Genomic DNA, 15,693 nt, shown 5'->3' with positions numbered 1-15,693 from the left:
TCCCCCTGCTCTCAAATGTTATGTTTGTGTGCTTCCCCTTCTCTCCCCATCTTGTCTTCCGCTCCCTCTTTTTATATATTTTGTTTGTCTGGTTGATTTGTTTGTGAAATAAATGTTAGCTCTTTCATGAGCCTCGATTCAGTATACAAAAATCATAATAATAATAATAATAATAGTACATGGAATCAAAAATGTTTGCAGTTGATGAAAACCACAACAACGGAAGTGACGAATCCATAACACAAAATACAAGTTTGCCAGTCCTGGGAGACCCATGTGTCAGTTATCATTACCCATGTGTAGTTATCAGTTATCATATTAGTTATGTGTCAGACCTGGGAGAGGCCATATGCAGTTATCACTCGTTCTGAGTGTAAGAACGCGATTCGGGCACATATGAGTTTGCCCGTACACTCAAAAACGAAAACGTCTTACTCTCAAAAACTGGAAATTCCAGGATTCAATTTGAAGGCAAAACGTGAAAGAAAATTCCCCAAAAAATTTTTTTTTTTTTTTAAATAAACTTGATTACTACAAAATCTTGCAGAGACACTGTTTATTTCAATAAAACTAGTTGCAAAAGCTTTGTCCCACAAATGTCACACCTTAGGTGAAATTTAAAGTAACAGCAAAAACGTTCAAATTTACTCATAATGTGCAATTTAAGACTTTTTCAAACGTCAATGTGGAGCTGTTTGAACGTGGTTTTTGATAAGTGTATCTCATTGCTGCCATTCCTTTACACAAAAAAAAAAAAAAAAAAACACCTTTAGAGGCCATTTTTCCCCGCAAAGCGGGGGTTGGCCTTTTTTGGGGACCGTGGTTGTTGTTGTTGTTGTGGTATTTTTTTTGGTTTTTTTTTGTGGTCCCCTTTTTGAAGCAATGTTTTACGGCCGGATGCCCTTCCTGCCGCCAACCCTGTTTGTCGCCTTTTACGACAAGCAGGGAATTACCAGTGAACTGGTACTCAATTAGCCGACCTCGGAAGGATGACAGGCTGAGTCAACCCCCCTGGCGTTAATTCAGCGATCGACCGGGATTCGAACCCAGGATCCTAGGATCCTAAGCTGGCACCCTAGCCGCTAGCCCAACACCAGGGTTCCTTTATTCCTTTACACAGTGCAAAGCATTTTGGTCATTGTGCACCCAAAGGGTGTATTATGATAAAATCTCCACTTACACGTGAAACAAATTAGACATTCTATAATTCCATTTGAGTAAATTTTGAGAGCAAAGGTCAATGCACAATTTGCTATCTGCTTCCATGGCAAAGCAATAGATTTAATATGTGAGTAATGCCATTCCTGCCAGTTCACGGCTTTTGTGGCAGAGATAAATCACTTTTTATCCCTTAAAATTGCAAAACAAACTTTCATCAAACAATGTTATTAATCAAGTGGGATGGCAACAACTTTCATCAAACAATGTGAAAAAACAAATGGATTTACAATTACAAAGTCAATTTCACAGCTGGAAGAAATATTACGTGTGTTCTTCCATTGGATGCTTGCATGAATCCCAGATTGAAGAGGAATCCATGATAAATGAGCATTGGTTTGGGCAGATATCTATGTTTATCTGGACATTGAACAAGTGAAATTGTGTGGGAAAATAAGGCCTGTTATACAGGACAGTGTTTTATCTATATTCCAACAAAGTGTAAAAATGTTTAAATGTGAATTACAAAAAGCCCAAATAAGAACCAGTCACAGGAAGCTTCTCCAGATTTTACAAACGTCAACATCACAGAGCAAACGCTATAAAACATTCAACGTCAGATTGGGGATTAAGGATATACAAAACCAGTGCCTTTTGCTCGTTCACAAATCACAATGCCGCAATCTATCTGGAACTTCCGTAACCAGGAGGAGCTCAGGGTTTGCAAACAGCATACGTGAGAGTTGAGCCTTCAAAGTGTTTATTGACAAACCTTAGACATGGTACACTATCTCGGCTGGATCAGTTGAGGCCGATTCACTACTACAGGCTGCCATAGTGGTTTTCCTCAAGATCTTCCAGCCACGAGCAGATGTCCGGATGGGTGACGGACTTGGTGCCTCGAGAGAAAGAGCCCCAGATGTGCCTTCTTCTGCCTCAGACTTCTTCACAGAGTCATGAAACGCTCTGGCATAGCGCTTGATCTTCTGTGCCATGTTATCATTGCGATCCTCAACTCTAGGGAGTGATGTGTGCATATTTAGAGACAAAGTTAATGGGTGAAACGAAATTGGGTTGTCAACAGATTCACGAGACTGTGATGACAATAAACATACCGGATGTACCATTTGTGGTCAAGACCAAAGTCCTTGCCATAAATGCCGATACGTGGCCATAGGCAGCGTGGAAGCCGGCGTTCCAGTAGAACTGTAGTGGCTGCAACCTGGTACATATGCAAGAAAAGTTGAATGCTAAGCAACCCAAAACATTTTATTAACCGTCAAATTAAACTGTCAAAGTAACTTTTTTCTGCAGTTTCTGAAAGAAATTGAAAGATTTGTACATTTATCACATGAGCAAAGAACCTGTCCTTGTGGAGAGGCTAATTGCCCCCAATTTTAAGATTTATGACTTGAAATACAGGATTCCACCCGGTGGTGCTATGTATAGTCATTGCCAAAAATATTGGCACCTGGTACCCTTGCACTTTTTTCAAATAACTCACAATTTTCTCCAAAAATAAGTTGAAGTTGACAAAAGTATTTGGTCTCCACAATTCTTTATTTCACTGTTAATATTACAGAACCTTTGTTTTTGATTCAGAACTTAATATATCCGTTTAAATCAGAAAAGAAAAAGAAATGGCATTGACAAAATTATCGACACCCATGACTTAATATTTGGTAGCACAGCCTTTGGACAAAATAACTGCAGTCAAGCGCTTCCTATATCCATGAATGAGCTTCCTACACCTCTCTACTGGCAGTTTGACCCACTCTTCTTGTGCAAACTGCTCCAGTTCTCCCACATTTGATGGGTGCCTTCTCCCAACTGCTGTTTTCAGAGCCTGTTCACGCCCACTTGTGTATCTCCACCATTAACTAGACGAGTCTGATCAGTTTGAAATTTAATGAGCGTGATCTATGCAACAATTACTCTATATTAGAGAATATAAATTTATGATGCAATTGCTCACAAGATCTGGCAGCCATATTGGATCAAAGAAAAAAAAATACTGAAGAGTTGGCTCACACCAAGTTCACTGCGCAGGGTAAGTATTCTATGAATACCTTCTAGCTTTTAATCCAATCAGAATAATTTTTCAGCATCAGATAAACTTAGTGTGGATAAGAGAGAAAGTTTGCTCACCTGGGCTCTCCAGAGTTCATCACGTTCATGTGCAACTCTCCAGTGGGTGTCTCCCATCATGGCAATGAGAAGGTTGACCATGAGGAGAAATCCAAATACCATGTAGGCTAGGTAGAAAACCTTGATGATAGAGGGGTTAGACTTGTTGTAGGGTATTGGAATGTCAAGTAGACCCAAGAAGAGTTGAAACATGGTAAAAATAACCATAGCCAGACCATCAAATTGTGGGAAGTCCTCAGCTCTCAACATCTGGAAAGACATGTGGAAGGCTGGGCCAGGAAATGCAGTCAAAACACAGAAATTTTTCTACAACACTGTGCAGATAAACATTTTACATCTAAAGGCTCAAAACATCTAAAGGCTCAAAACAATAGCAAGAAAGAGCAATCAGAGATTGCAGACCCTTGCCAGGACATGTGTGGTTTTGTCATTTGGGTCCCTGGGGTATTTTGGATCCTTGGGGTCTTATGGGTCTTATGGGTCCTCTGGGTCTTGGGTCTTTGAGGTTTTTTGGGGTCTTCAGGGTATTGAATGCTCTTTGGGTCCTCTGCATCTTTGGGTCTTCAAGGGTCAAAGGGTTTTAGGATTCTAAAGGGTCTTAAAGGGTGTTCAGGTTCCAAAGGATCTTAAAGGGTCTTCAACACCCTTGCCAGGACATGTGCGGAGCTTGTGGGGAGACAGGGGAGAAATGCCCCCACCTTAATTTTTTTTCAGTTGTTTACAATTAAGATAAAACATTCCGCATTTAAACGCGAATAACAATAATGAACGTAAACTGTATTTGTGATTTCACGTACACTAACTACACTAACAAACGGTAATTTTGGAAGTCAGACCGAGCTACACATTACTGATATTAAGCACTTGCCCCCCCCCCCCCCCCCAAAGAGAAGTCAAACGACACCTATATTGGGCTTATGAAGGATCTAAATGTTCTTAGGGGTCTCAAAGGAGCCAATGGTTCTAAAGGCTCTAAAGTGTTTTCGGTGTATTAAAAGGTCTTAGGGGTCCTACTAATTTTAAGGGTCTTTGTGTCTCTTAATGGTCCTTAAGGTCTTGGTGGTCTTAATGGGTCTCAGGGTTGTAAAGGTTTGAAGGCGTCGTAGGGGTCCTAAGGGCCTTGTGGTTCTAAAGGGTCGAATGTAATTAACACATACTTTTGTTCTGTGCAGACAAACAAACAGACCAAAATGCAATACCCACTCCTCTGGTGAGGGGAACTACTTAAAAGAATAGTGTAATAGTGCACAACATACCAGATGAAAATCCCATTAGGACCATAAGCATCAACCAGCAGAAGCGCAACAGATCTCCAAAAATCATCTGTGGGTAAAATAAGACATAGGCCTCAGTCCTGCATGCAACCAAACTAAATCATATGCCATGTTTTCCCACCAGCAAGTCATGCTGAGACCTGATGGGTTAGTTCCAAGCAAGGGGATGCCAGACTTAGTGTCTTTTTTTTTTGTATACAAGATCGAGGCTCGTGAAAGAGCCAACATCAATCACAAAAAAAGGACAAACGGACACACAAAACATACAATAAAGGGAGACAAGATGGGGAGAGAGAGGGAAGCACACAAGTACAACAGCAGAGAACAGGGACAACGGAAGATCCGTGGGAGGGAGAAGGCTTTGGGGGAGGAGGCATGGGAGGCGGGGAAGGGGGTGGGAAAGGTATAAAACACATGGACACTGCTAGAACTTCCAGGAAAGAAATGTCGAGATTTTACAAAAAGGAAAAAAAAGTCCTCTAACATTGACAAGATAACGAGTACACATGGAAAATATTAAGCATGGGCTGCAATTTTTCTGGATCATTGCAATAATCAAGAAAATTATTCAGAATCCGTAACGTTTATTAAACAATAAATCCATATCTATCTATAATTCCAGTAATCTCTGTCTGTCTGTACGTTTGTCTGTGACCGCTGTTTCTCGACAACCACGGGTCCGATATACTTTTAACTTGCCAGGTATATTGCTGGGGACCCGAGGATGTGCCTTTTCAAGTTTTCATATTAATCGGACAATTACTTACCGAGCTATGTCCAAAAAACGATTCAACCAATCAGAGAGCAGCGAACTATCGCGTGTGCCGAACGTGGCGGGCACACTCTGCCTCGGATGGCACATTTGAGAGCGTATTCATTTATTTCACGTTTGCAAACTATGTTGGCGTTAAACTATGTTTTACAACTAATAAAAACGAATTTGCGATTCATTCGCTTTCCTGCGCGTTTGTGCACGCGATGGCGATTTCTTTACCAAACTCCGGAAGCCGTTCGCTTTGGACCAAACCATTGCATGTAAATAGAGGGGGGGGATTGTCACCACTCGCAAGCCGTTCGCTTTGGACCAAACCATTTCATGTAAATAGAGGGGGGGGGGGGGGATATAATTTTAGATATAGATATAGTACGGGCATGCCCTAGTATTGGCAAAGCGTGCATGTTCAACAAATTCTATTTTTTTTAAACAAAGAGGATGGCTGTAATGGCACTTCTTCGTTCGTATGCAGCACAAGATTGCAAGGTAGCCATCATTGGCTGAAGGTGCAGCTGTGCCTCTGATGCAATGCCCTCTGCTGGTCAGGGCAGGAATTTGGCCATAGTGCCCACAACTGCTTGCCTACTCATCGCGAAGGACACTATGGGATCTTTAGTGGGGGGGCCAATGTAGCAGATTGAAATGCCCGGTGAAATTGCTTGTTAATTTTTGGACACTGGTTGGGCTGTCTTTAGGGATGATATAAGTTCTAGAAAAAATATGTCTCCAATTGTTTCAAGTTCTTTATGGCGGCCATTTTGGATTTTCAAAATGGCGGATGTCGAAAACGTAAAATTCCATTATCTTGGCTTCTAAATGACCTAGAGTTTCGATTCTGGTGTCCAGTTGTACATTTTTGGGGATAGAGAATTGAATGAAACCTTCTTTAATAACCTACAAGGGATAAAAATAGGTTTTTATGGCACAGCCGAACCAGTGTCCAAAATCTAACTTAATGCACATCTATCTTAATTGTTATTTGTTATTTGTATGTTCCAGATTCGTGACCCTGAGCTATGATGGAGCCAAAAAGCAAGAAAACCAAGAAAGAAACTGATTTCACACTTTGCATTCAGTGCCAGGATCCCCAAGGTGCACTAGTGACTGAGCCAGCACTGGGCTCATATGCAAAGTTTCTCCAGTTCATCCAGGAGAGGGCACGATATGGTGATGCCGACTTCAAACAGATCAGCGAACGATTAAGCTGTTTCACTGCCACTGACTTGAGGAACAATAAAGCAAAGTGGCACCGGGCATGTTATGGATCTACATGCAACACTGCTCACCTGGAGCGTGCTAGAGTTCGCCACCAGAAAGCCTGCGAACATGGCGACACCCAGCATCTTCATAAGAGGTGTGGACGTCCTTCTTCTGCACCTGCCGCTGCAAGTACCTCAGGTTCTACGCAAGACGAGACTCTTCGCTTCACACGTTCATCATCAACTCCATTCAACAGAGACCTTTGTTTCTTCTGTCAAGAGGTCACTAAGGAAAGTGTACATGTTGTATGCACGTTCAACGCAGGTAAACAGCTGAAGAAAGCTGTTGAAGAAGGCAGCAACCACAAGTGGAAAGTTCAGCTGAGTGCTGCCATCAGTGCACATGATGCTCATGCGATCGACGTCAAGTATCATCTCCCATGCTGGGTGCAGAATGTCCAACGTGCTCCCAAGAGTGGGACATCAAGTGATGACAAAGAACACATACTGCAAGAAACTAATGTTATCAAAATAGCCGCAGACATTGAGTTTGTCAGCCTTGTTCGCTCTCTACTCCAAGCTGGTGAAATTCTCAACATGTCTGACCTGAAGTCGGTTTACTCCAGGATTCTTGACAATAATGGTGTGCACAATGTCCCATCACCTACTACCCAAGGCATGAAGGAGAAAATCAACTCTCACATTGATGACGTTCACTTCATGAAACCAAAACGTCGAAACGAGTCAGACTGTGTATTCTCCACTGCCGTGCGTGATGCAGCTGTCGAAGATGCAATGACGAAGACAAATGAAAAAAACATCGAACAACTGTTTGAGAGTGCCTCTGTTCTCCGCAGTGCCATTGCTTGTCAGAACAAGCACCCATGGCAATTTGAAGGAGAAATGAACACTGATGATGCTGAAAAGCATGTACCCAAAGTACTCTATGCTTTCCTCCGCTGGCTACTGGAAGGACCAGCCACGAGCATTGAGCCAGAGACTATGCGCTCAGCCACTATTCATCGAGATGTTATAACCATCAGTCAGAACATCATGTACGGCTACAAGTCAAAACGCCAAGTCACGTACAAGCCCAAAGAGCCAGATGCACCATTCCGCCATCGCTTAGAATGGCCACAGCAGCTTGCCGTTGCCATTGTAGTCCATCAGTCCACCAGAAACAAGAAGCTTCTGGATTTCCTGCATGGGTTCGGTCTGTCTGTTGATTATAGTCGGATCTTGCGGTTGGAGACACAGCTGGCCAACTCAGTCATAGAGTCTACGACAGAACAGGGTGTATACTTTCCAAGAACCATGCGCATAGGGACGTTTGTCTTCTTTGCAGTGGACAACAGTGACTTCAATGAAGACACACCTGATGGGAAGCGGACACTCCATGCTACAGCCTGGGCACTCTACCAACGACGGGAACATGCACCCTCCACAGATGAACATAGAACACTGACACTACATGACCGAAAGGCCAGACACCGCTCACTCAAGGTTCTGACTGCTCCAGACTTTGTTCCTTGCCAAGCACCAAACAAACAATCTGCCACAGGTACCACGTATAGCTTCAAGACACGGTCAAACCCAGATGTCACCAAGCCGTACTCTGCGACGGACACAGTGTGGCTACTTTCACGCACAATCATGCGAACAGCTGAAGCTGAGGACGTACAAGACGACATCATCCCACCAGATGACCAGCTGCAAGCTGCAGAACCCCAGCATGCTGACCCTGTTGGGTCACTCGTCCACGATCCAAAACAACCACCTGGCAGTAGGATCAAGCATCACGATATCCCAACTTGGACAGCCTACAACTCACTGCTCTCCTCTTCGAAGCCTCTGACAGAGGTCAACGCCCTGCCATTGGTAGCAGCACCAGCCCATGAATGGCAAACACTGATAACAGTCTTGAAACAGACACAGCAAATCAACTGCATGGTCAGCAGTCTTCTGAGATGTGTATGTGTGGGGCAGATGAAGAGGTGTGTGGTAGCACGGGTCAGGAGCGCCCCATGGGAATCGATAACACTGATGATGAGGAGGATGGAGATCCTTCAATGTAACAATGAACACTGCCAACTAAAAATATTGCACAAAGACATTATAAGTGTACATTTGAACACTAAAGTCCAGCCTTTATGTGATTTAGAAGTGAAAATGATGGAAAAAAATATATATATGTGTTGGCATAAGTGCGTGAAAATCCAAGATGGCTGCCATAAGAACCCTTTTGATCATATGTAGGTGTATAAATGTGTGTTTATTGGATTAAGTATCCGCAAATATGTACATTTGGACACCAAAATTAACACTCTAGGTCATTTAGAAGCCAAGATAATGACAATTTCGGTTTTCAACAAACGCCATTTTGATAATCCAAAATGGCCGCTATAAAGAACTTGAAAAAAATGGAGACATATTTTTTCTACAACTTCTATCATCCCTAAAGACAACCCAACCAGTGTCCACAAATTAACATTTGAATTCAACGGGAAAACATTGGCCCCCCCACTACTTTACCAATAAATGCTGGTAGATGGGACGCCCATTCAACTTCCACCCGAGGGACGGCACACACACATATTGATGAATCACCCTGCCCGTGAAACACCGGGATGACTGTTCATAGCTGGGTCGCGATTCATACCCAGGCTAGATAGCTTAGAGGCGAGTGTGCATAGCTCTAGGTCTAGGCTATCCTGTCAGCCCTATATTGGCACCGTTTTATACCAAAAAACCAGGATGACTTTGGAATATGGCTGCTGGCAACATTTCTTGCGATGTAGGGCTTATGACCAAAAATAATGACATCTAATGATCTCACGGAATTAATGTCTCAAAAGGTCAATAATGTGTGTAAGCACCGTTAGAATGAATGACTGCTGTAGATGAAACACTGATTCTCATCCCCTGCAAAAACCACCAGAGAGAATGCAAATGGAGTTGATGCCATTCCTGATGCAAAGCTGCCGACAACTGTGCCAGAGTCTACGCAGCAGGTTCAGCTTTCTTAATTGTATGCCATTGTTGGGGTTGACTGGCTTTTCTGACTGACTGACATAACTGACTTTTATCTACGAATTTTCTACACTCAATTACTTCCTGCAAAGTAGTAATCCGTTCCTTCAACCTATCGATTACAATCCCTAGATGTGCCATTTATACACATTACCTACAGCAAAGACTACACTCGCTTGCCACCATCTCCAATATTGCCCACTTCAAAGATGTATCACAATGTTTAGAATCTTCCTCTATTCTCCTTGTTGCAGTATTGACTTGCTTTTTATGAACGTGCTTCCCAAGCATCCTCTCGCTACCTTTCTTGGAAAAAAAATAAACTAGAGCTTCCAGGGAAGCAGAACTCAACTGAACTGACTGGACAACTTTAAAGTAGGTCAGTTGTCTGTACTAGATTTGACTTAAATGAAAAGCCAACAACCTTGTGTAATAATTTCATCAGTCATGTGACTATGCTCTTGCTGATTTGTCAATCCAGAGCCAATATCATGCACTCTCAACCCACTCATTCCGTGCGCAGCAGCAGGTCTCTGACTAGCACTCTTCTTCTTCAGCTTCGGCATCCTGAAATTATTCTTTTTTTGTCAATTTCTATATATATACATTTCACTTTCGTAAATGTTGTGTTCACTTCTTTCTCAGTTTCAGCATCCTAAATTATTGTGCTTTTCTTAAGAGCTGAAAAAAATATGCCGGCCTATGGGGGCCATTTTGTGACAGATCGGGTTGACATGCGATAGCAACCTACCTTGTGTGGTAAGAGTCTCACACACCAAGTTTGATCAAAATCCATAAATATTTGTGGACGTTAGTCTTAACGTCGTTTCGGAGCTGAAAACAATATGGCGGCCTATGGCGGCCATTTTGTGACGGATCGGGTTGGAATGCAATAGCAACCGACCTTGTGTGGTAAGGGTTAAACATTCTAAGTTTGATCAAAATCTGTTAATATTTGTGGACGCTAGAGTGTTAACGTCGTTTTCATGACCAAAAACAAAATGGTCGCCTAAGTCCGCCATTTTCCAACGGATCTGGCTGAAATGTAATACCAACCTGGTCCTTGGGGTAACGATGCTGCATGTCAAGTTTGATCAGTATCGGTTGATATTTGTGGACGCTGGAGTGTTAACGTCGAAAAGTTAACGGATGACAGACGACAGACGACGACAGACGACGGACACCGGAGGGTTCAGTATGTGATGAACCCAACTGGACGGTAGTCCAGTTGAGTTTAAAAAATCAACATACTGCTCCAGTAGCTGCTAAAACAAGTAGGCCTTAAATTACAGGCTTTGAAATACATTTACCATAAATAACCACTTGTGTGTAGATGGAGTGACCAGGTCAGAAACTTCGGTTTCTGCTTCCGAGAAATGGCTCCTTGTGTATCTCCGCCATTGACTAGACCAGAAAATACTGGGCAGGCCAGGAGGCCACATGATTATTGTTGTGTGGCCATTGGCAGCTCAAGGATGGGCCGTTATGATGAGTGTTTCTTCCAATTCACTGCTAAACTCTATTTACCTTCTCATGTCTTTTCCAACAGTTATGAGCTGCCCCTTCTCAAAAGGCAGGTTTTCCACAAACTCAAAATCTCTAATTTCTTGGCCACGTCGGAATGGACCACATTTCACGGGGCTATGTAAAACTGTTGTTTACTCCTCAAAACCACATTCTTTGGATGAACTTAGAGCTACCATCATAAATTCAATTCATAAAATTACTTGGCAGCAAATGGAGAATGTCTTCGACAAGTTGGAATTTGGATTGAATGATGTATTACGAAAGATGGCGGTTATGTTAAAGCATAAGAATTTGAACTGTATTTAGTAAAAGCTTGATGAACTTGAACGGCACTCGACAGAGCGCATACCTCCGCCAGGCTGAAAAGTTTACGTTTTGTCTTTCAACGATAGGCCGATTCTGCACCCAGACCTCAAATCTAATCTAACATGCTTGTTCTTGTCACCTACCCAACTCTACCACCAAGTTTTGTCATAATCCATCCAGAAGGTTTTGACATATTATGCTAAGTATGGTTTTTGGCTCTATCTGTCAATGGTGAAGAATCACAAAAATTGTAGCAACCAGATATGCACAAAAATATAATCAATTTGTCCTCGTCACAAACCCAACCTGTCCACCAAGTTTTGTCCGAATTAATTCAGAACTTTTTCGAGATATCCTCCTCGCAAACAAACAAGCGGACAAACAGGGGTGAATACGTAACGGCCATCCACCTTCGGTGGCAGAGGTAATTAGGTTTTCATGAACCATTTATAGTTTGTTTCTATCATGTGTACATCAAAAGTTATAAAAGTTACACTTAAGGACTTTATGGATACCCTGCACAACTAAGGTGAAGCAGGGAATTTGGCCAGGTACTAGTGCACAATTGTAAACTCTTTTTGAAATAAACCATTCCGTTTTTTAATATGTCCACAATATAATACAGACAAGATTGTCACCTTTACATCCACATCCAAAAGACAATATGCACAGAAATGCAGCACCTCTTCCTGATGATATCGAACAGTTTTTATGATCAATCCAACATTGTAAGGGCTCAAAAGCAGGCGATGTGACCAACGAATTGAACTCTCTGCCACTCCAAATACCACGATAGGACAACTTGCTCATGGACATGAGTTATTATGGTCAACCACACCTATACGAGATGCTTACTATGTACATACTTACCATCTTCTGTCAACATGTTAGATTCACACATTGTTAGTCATATTTAGAGCTTTGCCTCTCATTGCAGTTTAGATCACCTTTTGTATCATGATGGTGAAGGGTCCAAGCATTTGGAACCCACGGGCAAAGAACATAGTGTTGCACCATCCAAGAATAAGCGCCACAGACATGGGGATGTACTCGCCAGACGTGCTCGTCAGACGCATTACCATCAGCACTAGTACCAACCATGCATAACACGTCCTGCACACAAGATCATGCATGACATATACATTAATCGGATAGTCATTCCCCGAACCTCACTATAATGTTGCCCTTTATTTCTCATTTCTTCTATACTCCCTTCTTAGCCCCACCCTTATTTCAAGCCTTCATCATAAACAATGGATTTTATCAACTAAACATTATTAAGGGTATGTTTACCATCATGGGAAACTATGAGCAGCTGATGTTTCGAGCATGAGTACTTTATCAAAGCAATCTTGCTCCAATGATGGCTAACACTTTTTCCATGCCGGTAAACATATAGCCATATAAAGTGTTGATAAATTCTAGTTTTGATCTTTTATGCTGATGCAGACTCACACTGGCCTTTACAGAAAGGAGTATTACATTGTATCTTCTCCTTTATACATGGTCGGGCAAAAATGAACCCGATTTCAAAATTCAATAAACATTAAATGAACTTCGATATGAGTGTGAAATAAAAAACAAATAGAGGGATCTTTCAAGTTTATTTCCACCAATACAGATTTTCAAAATGTCTTCCAACATTCTGAGCACACATGTGAATCCTCGCAGGACAGTTGCCGATTACAGCCCGCAGCGGTTCACGCCTAATATTGCCAATGACAATGCCACAAAATCCTTCAGATCACAAATTATTGTTATTAGGTTCTCCTGAAAGACTTTTTCATTAAGGTTTATAGAAGACCATGGAAAATGTTTATCACGGCATTGCTTTGCCAGGCGGAAAGTGTGTGCTGTGTCCCCATCATGCTGGAACCACACGCCTATTTCATTCTGTACGCATCTCCAAAAATAACTATCTAGCATTCGCACATATCGTTCACCATTCCCTAATACTGCTTCGTCATTTTCAGGGTTCTCAACGAAATATGGCCCATAAATCCTTTTGGCACTAAACCCACACTTGTTATTCAGTAAAAGGAAATAAAAGTTACTTAGTAAAAAAAATTAAATGACTTTTGCATGATTAACGTACTTTTTATGTTTAAGGGTCCAGGCACGGACTATATAGCCCTCATCGAGGCCAGGCCTTAAATAAAAGAAAAGAAAAGTGTGTGATGAAAAGTGTGTGATGTTTGTTTGTGAAAAAGAGAGATTAAAGCTATCCCTCCCAGTAGCGATAGTTTAAGTGAGACAAAAAGTAAGATCAGCAATCATGACACGGAGAGTGTAAGATGGTTCCGGGCACCACTTTAACGCTAACCTAAGTCAGAACGATAGTACCACCCTGGGCGGTTGCTGTCTCCAACCTACTACCTAAGACGTTATTGCTCAATCCCATCCCTTGTGGTTATCCTGCAATTTCATTTTGAAATCAGGTACATTTTTTGGCCCACATTCAGCCACATTCAGTCAGACAAAAGCATTCACTCAAAAGTTGTAAAACTTACATGATTATGTGAAAGGGGCCACCAGTAACTGTGCTTCCAAAGTAATGTTTGACCCCCATATGGACCATGTCCGGCACCTGTGTAGATGCAGGAGGAAAATCATTTTCACACCATGTAGGAATATTATTACACTCAATTAAAAAAAAAAAAGAAGGAAACAGTTGTTACCACCTTTGCTGCAAGCCCAACCATGAATTGTTTTCTCAATATGGAGCACCATTTTTGTTTGAACCACTGTTTTGCAAGAAGAGTGATGGGTGTTACCAATAATGTTTGCAGTACATAAGAGTAACTCTTAAAATAAATGTTACCTTTCTCTGGTCTGGCCACCTGCAGAGGCTAAGTGACAAATAAATGCAGCCGTGCTCCAACCAATGTTTGCAACTTCAGTGGTGACTACCCAAAAGCGAGTAAACAATAACTTTAATCGCTTTTCTTTTCTAATTTTTATGCGAGTGTACAGTGGAAAGAATGGAAGCACACCACCAGTGGCGTATCGGGACACTTGGAGGAAGGATGGATGTGGGGAAGAACGAGGGAGCCGAGGGTTGGGGGACGATTATCCAATATGTGAACAAACGCTTAAATACAGAGATTATGAGGGCTTAAAAAACAAGAAGGAAATTGCCGATTAAACAAAAAAGGAAAGGAGGATGCAGGGAGAGGAGGGAAAACTTAACCTGTGAAGGAAGCAGTAGGCTTCAGGAGGCTAAATGAGGGTAGAAAAGATCATGAGTATAGATTGGGGGTGAGCTGAAGAGGAGATGCACAGCCAACTTGCAGCCCTGGAGGGAAGAATGAAATTGAACAAACCGAGGAGGTCAATTCCATATACCCGAATTTGAGGTTGTTTCACGAGAAGTGATATTGACAGACTGTGTACACTGGAGAAACCTGGTGGAGGGTTTGGGGGGCATCACAGAAAGGGCAGTGGGTGCACGACCAGAAAGTAGGCTGTAGAAGACAGGGCACCAACCCATCTGGGATGCATGTGTAACAGGCCCAAATAATTAGTTTTGTCACAGGCAAGTTCAATGATATTGGTCTCCATGGCATCAATATGTGAGGTACAGGCATCAACAAAAAGGGAAGAGTAGAACTCTATCGAGCTGCAGATGAAGGCCAGTCCAAGGTCTTGTGCATTCTGAAGCAGCTTCTCCTCAAGGATTTGCCTGTATTTGGATCCATTCATTGTTCGCTCGATCCTTACAAGTCTCCCAATAATCCCTGCTGCAGAAAAGCATCCCCATAGCATGATGCTGTCACGACCATGCTTCTCAGTAGGGATGGTATTAGATGGATGATGAGCTTTGCTGGGTTACTGCCAGATGTAGCATTTTGCATCGAGGCCAAAGAGTTCAATTTTCATTTCATCATATCACATAATCTTTTGCCTCAAGCTTTCCCATACCTTTTTGCAAACTTCAGGTGTGCTGTCATGTGCTTTTTTGAGGGTGGCTTCCATCAGGCCACTCCCCCACAAATTCTAGATTTGCGAAGTGCTACAGAGACTGTTATTCTTCCGGCAGGTTCTCTCATTTCAGCCATGTACTCTTTAGTTCTGTCAGAGTGGCCATTGGGTTCTTGGTCACCTCCCTGACCAAGGTCCTTCTTGCCCAGTTGCCCAGTTTGGTCAGACAGTCAGCTCGAGGAAGAGTCTGAGTAGTTCCATATTATTTCCATTTCCTAATGATGGAGCTCACTGTGCTCTTGGGAACTTTCAACTATATAAGTTGTTTTATACCCTTCCCTAGATCTATGCCTCC

At 42.3% G+C, this 15,693-nt stretch overlaps 1 protein-coding gene across 1 annotated transcript in view; it reads right to left on the bottom strand.

The window, feature by feature from the left end:
* Nucleotides 1–1,931: 1,931 nt before the first annotated feature.
* The window catches only part of LOC137425744 (transient receptor potential cation channel subfamily V member 6-like), a 105,819-nt gene continuing 92,057 nt past the window's right edge, over nt 1,932–15,693 (bottom strand). The window contains exons 8-13 of the mRNA XM_078775220.1: nt 13,928–14,004; nt 12,365–12,530; nt 4,563–4,629; nt 3,307–3,575; nt 2,274–2,380; nt 1,932–2,175 (exon numbers count right to left, since the gene is read on the bottom strand). Of these exons, the coding sequence (XP_078631346.1) occupies nt 1,932–2,175; nt 2,274–2,380; nt 3,307–3,575; nt 4,563–4,629; nt 12,365–12,530; nt 13,928–14,004 (930 nt within the window). The remainder of the gene's footprint in view (nt 2,176–2,273; nt 2,381–3,306; nt 3,576–4,562; nt 4,630–12,364; nt 12,531–13,927; nt 14,005–15,693) is intronic.

Source organism: Myxine glutinosa, chromosome 4 (genome assembly GCF_964187855.1).
Source record: "Myxine glutinosa chromosome 4, kmMyxGlut1.1, whole genome shotgun sequence".
NCBI classification, from domain to species: domain Eukaryota; kingdom Metazoa; phylum Chordata; class Myxini; order Myxiniformes; family Myxinidae; genus Myxine; species Myxine glutinosa.
This window is presented reverse-complemented; position numbering and strand designations above follow the sequence as displayed.